General features: G+C 45.0%; 1 protein-coding gene across 5 annotated transcripts in view; it reads right to left on the bottom strand.

Moving 5' to 3' along the window:
- Smarcad1 (SWI/SNF-related, matrix-associated actin-dependent regulator of chromatin, subfamily a, containing DEAD/H box 1) overlaps positions 1-5,856 on the bottom strand; it is a 60,742-nt gene extending 54,886 nt beyond the window's left edge. The window contains exons 1-4 of one of the 5 annotated variants that reach the window (XR_003843231.1): positions 5,545-5,664; positions 5,047-5,286; positions 4,399-4,658; positions 4,133-4,223 (exon numbers count right to left, since the gene is read on the bottom strand). Coding sequence is in view for 4 of the 5 variants with exons in the window: in XM_029534908.1 (XP_029390768.1) it covers positions 4,603-4,658; positions 5,047-5,236 (246 nt within the window). In the remaining variant the exon portion in view is untranslated. Of the gene's footprint in view, positions 1-4,132; positions 4,224-4,398; positions 4,659-5,046; positions 5,287-5,544; positions 5,689-5,774 lie in introns of those variants that run through there. The other 4 variants (XM_029534908.1, XM_029534906.1, XM_021190210.2 and 1 more) reach the window with 4 other exon arrangements.
- Between the last annotated feature and the right edge of the window lie 1,082 nt (positions 5,857-6,938).

Here is a 6,938-nt window from a genome sequence, read left to right as displayed (position 1 = left end):
GCAGGCGGATTTCTGAGTTCGAGGCCAGCCTGGTCTACCAAGTGAGTTCCAGGACAGCCAGAGCTATACAGAGAAACCCTGTCTCGAAAAACCCAAAAAAAAAAATCATTTCAGGTTTAAGTCAAGAAAACTAGGGTAAAGGGCTAGTATACAGCCAGATGGTAAAAACTGTTTATCTCTCGCCAGTATGGAAAAGAAAAGCAGTACATCTGTGAGAGGAACTTGATCATAGAATTTCATAGATAATAAACATGTAACTGGAAAATCTCAGTTGATAACAAAATGTGCCAATACTGAAGGATGTATATGGCAGTCAAAAGCACACCTCAAGTTTCATTAAAGCAAAGGACACAAAAATAATTAACATGTAAAATAGTTTTACAAATGTTTGTGACTGCAACTACTGTAAGAGTATCATCCTATCAATTGTTAGCTATTTATATTGAAAATAGTTTTAGAAGCTCTTGATATAATTGAGATATTTTGATAAATACTTGTTGACTATTCTACCCTCCAACAATTGCAAGTGCAGGCAGAAACAGTAGTTTATAGTTCACACTGGAGGCAGGTAGAAGAGCCCAGGGAAGACTAAGTACAAGACCTAGCTGGGCTACCTACAAACAGTCTCAAAACAAAATGGTTACATATATTTAGACAGGGCCCAACAAATTAATTTTATGACAAAAATATTTGTGAGCCATAGTTTGAAGAACACTTATGAATTAATAAAAATGGGGAAGGAACAGAGCTCCTTGCAGACAGAAAAGCTACATCAGAGGACAAAAAGGTGCATGCTTTGGATCACTGTCCCTGGAGAGCTCCTTTGTCTTGGGCCTGCTGGCACACAAATATGCATGGCATGGTATCCTCATGTAACAGGACACCATGGTGGCTGAGAACTTGACCTCTTGGATCCCCTTGCCTCTAACCTGACCCATACATAGAACCCCAGACTGTGTGTTTGTTTTTAATGGGGAAACTTGACTGTGTTCCATGGTTTCTGCTGTTTTTCACACTAAGCACTGGCTTCTGAAGCTAGACATGGTGAAGGTTTTGAATACCATCACTCAATGTAGTGAGTGGCAGGGGGATCTCTGAGTTTGAGACCCACCTGGTCCGGGACAGCCAGAGCTACACAGTAAGACCCTATCTCCAAATGAAATGAAATAAAAATAAATGGTTTGTGGGTAATTAAGATAACTCCACAGTTAAAAGCACTGGCTGCTGTTAGCAGAGTCTGGGGTCAATTCTCAGCACCTACAAAGCACCTCTAGTTCAACTTTAGCTGCAGGGTACCCGATGGCCCCTTCTGGGCTCCACAGGCAAAGGCACACATGGTGCACAGCAAAACACCCATATACATAAACTATTCTTTAAGTATAAAGTTTTTTAAGGTTTGTTGTGTGTGCTATAGATAAAAATAAAAAGCACTGAAGACACGGCTCAAAGCAGCGTGAGAGCTCAGTGTCTGAGCTTGCCTGCACAGACATGGGTATAGCGTGCATCTCTCTAAAATGCATACTTAAACATCCTTCCTACTGCTCCTAAGGGCAATTCACTAATCTAACACATAACTAAAATATAGCAAGCTCGTTTTCATTTATCTGCCATAATTTTAATCCCTCAAAACCCACTTACACTCACAAAAGCCAAACTTAAAAAAAAAGTATGAGCCAGGCGTGGTGGCACACACCTTTAATCCCAGTACTCGGGAGGCAGAGGCAGGCGGATTTCTGAGTTCGAGGCCAGCCTGGTCTACAAAGCGAGTTCCAGAACAGCCAGGGCTAAACAGAGAAACCCTGTCTCGAAAAACTAAAAAAAAAAAAAAAAGGTATGTGTATTGCTAACTTGAGGACTGGTCAGTGACAGAGCACTTGCCTAAACATTTCTTTTTTTTTTTTTAAAGATTTATTTATCATTATATGTAAGTACACTATAGTTGTCTTCAGACACTCCAGAAGAGGACGTCAGATCTTGTTATGGATGGATATGAGCCACAATGTGGTTGCTGGAATTTGAACTGTGGACCTTTGGAAGAGCAGTCAGGTAGTCTAAACCTCTGAGCCATCTCACCAGCCCCTTGCCTAACATTTCTAAAGATCTGGTCTTGTTCTGAGTATAAGACAGACAGACGGACAGATGGACATGAATTAATTGTACACTTTCAAATCCAAATGCTAAGGACTAGTTATGAATGTGGCTCAGCTAGAAGTGCTTATATTGCAGGTATAAGGCGATGGGAAGGAAAAGACAGATGGAACAGGGAGATGGGAAAGAGGGAAAAAGAGGGAAGAAAGGGAGGAAGGAAGGGGGAGACAGAAGGTAGGGGAGGAAAGAAGGAGAGAGCATGTACATTAATATGTAAATAAATACATAATCGCTTGAAAAAAGGATAAGGAATGATAAAAGATCTGTAATCTCAACATTTGGGAAGTTTAAGCAGGATTGAGAAATTCAAGGTTATTCTTAATTTTCACCACTGATGCAGAGGCAGGTAGATCTCTGTGAGTTCAAGGCCAGCCTGGTCTTAAACATAAACAAAAGGAAAAAAACAAAAGGAAAAAACTCATTTAAGGGGCTGGTAAGATGGCTCAGTGGGTAAGAGCACTGACTGCTCTTCCAAAGGTCTTCAAAACCCTGCAACCACATGGTGGCTCACAACCATCCATAATGAAATCTGAAGCCCTCTTTTGATGTGTGTATCTGAAGATAGCTACAGTTTACTTATGTATAATAATAAACAAATTTTGGGCTGGAGAGAGTGATGGAGTTGACTGGAGCGAGCAGAGGTCAACTAAAAATTCAATTCCCAACCACTACATGAAGGCTCACAACTCATAACATAAATAAATCTTTAAAAAAAAAAAAAACTTCATTTAAGATTGGAGCTACAGAGCACATATTGCTTTTACTCCAGAAGATCCAAGTTCAATTCTCATACTTCCACATCACTGTTCATCACTGAAGAAAGTCAAGACCAGATTTCAAACAGGGCAGATACCTGGAGGCAAGAGCAGAGGTAGAAGCCATGGAGGCATGCTGCTTACTGGATTGCTCCTCAGGGTTTACTCAGCCTGCTTTCTCATAGATCCCATGGGTGGCACCACCCACAATAGACTGGGCCCTTCTCCCATCAATAACTAAATTAAGAAAATGCCCGCCCGGTGTGGGGGCTCATGCCTTTAATCTCAGGAGGCAGAGGCAGGCGCATTTCTGAGTTCGAGGCCAGCCTGGTCTACAAAGTGAGTTCCAGAACGAAAAACCAAAAAAAAAAAAAAAAAAAAAAAATGCCCAACAGGATTGAGCATACCCTGATCCTGATCTTATGGATGCTTTTCTTAACTGAGGTTCTCCCCTGTCACGTGATGTTCACTTGTGTTCAGCTTCCATAAAACTAGCCGGTATACTGGGTGAAAAAATAAAAAATTAAAGTATATATATATATATATATATTCCATTGTTCTGGCCACACAAATTTAAAAGCTTTTGAAATATTGTTTGCCATCATAAGTATAGTATTGGGCCAGGCAGTGATGGTACATGCCTTTTAGTCCCAGCACTTGAAAGGCAGAGGCAGGAGGATTTCTGAGTTCAAGGCCAGCCTGGTCTACAGAGTGAGTTCCAGGACAGCCAGGGATATACAGAGAAACCCTGTCTCGAACAGACAGGAAAACTTCTAACGTTACCATCACATTCATCAGAAACTGTCTAATATGATTCCTGTCTCATTCTCAGGAATCAGAATGTTTGAATTTTTAATAGATTCTATCAAATAGGTTCTTAAAACTTAACCTCCCCGGGTCTCATTTCCAAAAATGGGACTACTTACCCTTTAAGATTATCAGGTGACACGTGAGAAGCACTTCCCACTACAGCTAAAAATAAGTGTTTAAACTATTGTGTGGCCAGTCAGATGGGCCTGCAAATAAAAGCCTTTGCCCCACAAACCTCCCAACTGGAGTTCCATCCTGAGAACCATGATGGGGGGAGGGAGAGAGAGAGAGACCGACCCAACCTCTCAGGGTGTTCTCTGACCTCCACATGCTCTGGTGAGTTATATCCTCTGTTCTCTGACCTCCATATGCATATGCGCTGGTGAGTTATAACCTCATGTGGACTTACTCCTACAATTGGTTTAATTTTTTTATTTACTCAGAGTAACAAACTATTCAAGTGAATTCTAGAGATTTCCAAGAAGTTTGGTGGGATGGTATTTCTTTAACCTTTTTTTTTTTTTTTTTTTTTGGCTTTTCGAGACAGGGTTTCTCTGTATAGCCCTGGCTGTCCTGGAACTCACTTTGTAGACCAGGCTGGCCTCGAACTCAGAAATCCGCCTGCCTCTGCCTCCCGAGTGCTGGGATTAAAGGCGTGCGCCACCACGCCCGGCTTTTCTTTAACCTTTATTTGGATCCAGATGTTATCTTCAAGCATCTGTCACATCTAGCTCAGTGCTGGGTGAAGCATGAAACCTCATCTGCATTCTCTGGAGAAGGCAAGGCAGGGAAGGACACTGCTTTCAAAAAGCCAGGAAAAGATATCAGGTGTGGTGACATGTGGCTGGAATCCCAGCAACTGGGAGGCAGAGGCAGAGGGATCACAAGTTCAAAGCCATCCAGTCCACGCGGTTTCACACAGGCTCAAGGGTACAAAGTCAGATCCTGCCTCAAAACAAACAAAAGAGACAGAACAAGGAGGGGGTAAAGTGAAAATATTAGAATGAATGAAAACCTGTAACTAAATTAATAACCTCTTAGTATGCTAGAACTGCCTACATAACTCTCTCGGTAGCCATTCTGACCCAAGAATTCTATAAACTCAGCTTTCAGCGTCCACCGTTGTGCTGAATTCCAAGAACTCCTACAAGTGAGACAATGGAGGTAGGCTCAGGTTGGCAGGTAGTTGGTGGCTATGGCAGTCACAGTGCTGGATGTCAACGCACAAAACTGGAGACACTGTATCAATCTGTGTAACATTAGGAGAAAGTGGAAATCCCTCCTGCCTATCACCTCGGGATGTGGTTATCATGTCTGCAACATTGCAACTCACCTGTTTTCTCAGTTACATCTGAGTCTGGGGTGTTTGCCCTGCTACCTTCCCCTTCAGCATTCTCCTCTTCAGCACTAAGAGAAATTGGTGACGAAGGACCGGCCTGGGAGGGCTGAGGGGCTGCTTCGGGAGCTTCCTCAATCTTACTCCTTTTCTCAAAGCGAAAACGGTCCAAGTTGAAAAGATTCATATTGGGAGGAACCACCACCCCGAGGGGGCTGACAGCTTTCAATGAACTAGCTGCAGGGAGGGAACAAAAAAAAAACAAAAAAACAAAAAAACAGGGGGATGAGGCGGTGAGAACGAGGAGCCACACAAAGCCACCACACTTGGCTCCCAGCGGAAGGGGGATCCGGCCGCAGCGATGGCCGAGCCCGGGTCCCGCTGCCCTTTGTTAGGCCACACGGGACGGCGGACTGGCGTCCCGGCCAAATGCCCGTCGCGCCCTCGTCCCGGCCCGCGCGACCCCACGAGCCGACCCTCGCTCGCGGTCCTCACCCGGGCCGCAGAGCTGCGCGCCCGCCTCCCCGCCACGCAGCCCGCACCGAGCGCCCGCCGCCTCCACAAAGCCCGCGAGGCCCGAGCCTCCGCCGCGGGAACACAAAGGGCCGACCCGGGAGCGGCGCGCCGCCCGGAAGTAGACGCGGCGAGGCCCGGGCGAGGAGGAAGCTGACAGGCCGGCGCGCCGCCGAAGGGAGCCCGCCGCCCGCCCACCCGCACGCACTTACAGCCTGGCAGGCTCCTCGTGGTAACAAAGGTGGAAAAGAACAAAATAAGTCTTCGAGGGAGGCGACGGTAGCCTGGCCGGGACCTTCCAAGGCAGCGCTGGGCAAGCCACAGAGCGCGTAGTGATGACGCAACACGCAGCCCAGGCCTTGTTCTCCCAAGCGTCGCGTGGTCAGAAAAATGTCTGAGCGCGCGGTTGTCATGGTAACTTGTATCTACCTCTGCTAGATTCTAAGGCTGGGATTGTTTCTTGGTTCCTTTCCTTCGCGCCCAATACAGAGCTAATAAAACAATAAAACCAGATGAGAGCAAATGGCGTCGCAAGCTATAATGAATTCGTAGTTTGTAGGCATTATTCCACAATGTCAATATGCAATATAATTTTTTCCTTAAGTTTGTGTCGTTTCGAACGTGACAGTGTTCTAATTGTGTAAGCTCAATCATTACAAGACAGTTTTACAAAATAAAAAAAAAAAAAAAAAAAAGGCCGGGCATGGTGGNGCACGCCTTTAATCCCAGCACTCNGGAGGCAGAGGCAGGCNGATTTCTGAGTTCGAGGCCAGCCTGGTCTACAAAGTGAGTTCCAAGACAGCCAGAGCTATACAGAGAAACCCTGTCTCGAAAAACCAAAAAAAAAAAAAAAAAAAGCTGAGGCCTGGCGGGTAAAGGCGCTTTTTAAAGGTGCTTATTACTAAGCTTGCTGACCTGAGTTCAATCACCTACGACCACTTAGTAAAAGGAAAAAAAAAAAAAAAACAATTCTGAAGGTTGTCCTCTGGCTTCCACAAGTGCTCTGTGAGACCGAGCACACACGCGCACGCACACACATACACAGAGTCCTGCAGATGCTAAGTAATTCGTAAGAGACAATATCTGATACTTTTCAACTTAAAAGGCTTTGCTTGAGCTTCTCCACCGTTGACATGATTTTTCTTGGTTTGGTTTGTTGGCATTTTCTCTTCTAGTCGATTTGTGATAGATGGCGCCATGTTGGATATCCGTGCAGGAAGTGATCCCATAGCACAGAAGCACAGAAGCAACAGACCAAGGAGGGCTCATACATCCTTTTCTGTGATCGCCCACCTTCTCTGTGATTAATCTACTTACAGGAGAACAACATTAATCCCTTGTATGGACCGTGGCCCCATCAGTGGACCTCACCTTGA

This window comes from Mus pahari, chromosome 2, assembly GCF_900095145.1.
Source record: "Mus pahari chromosome 2, PAHARI_EIJ_v1.1, whole genome shotgun sequence".
Taxonomy (NCBI): Eukaryota; Metazoa; Chordata; class Mammalia; order Rodentia; family Muridae; genus Mus; species Mus pahari.
Note: the sequence above shows the minus strand (reverse complement) of the source record. Positions and strands in the feature narration are given on the sequence as shown.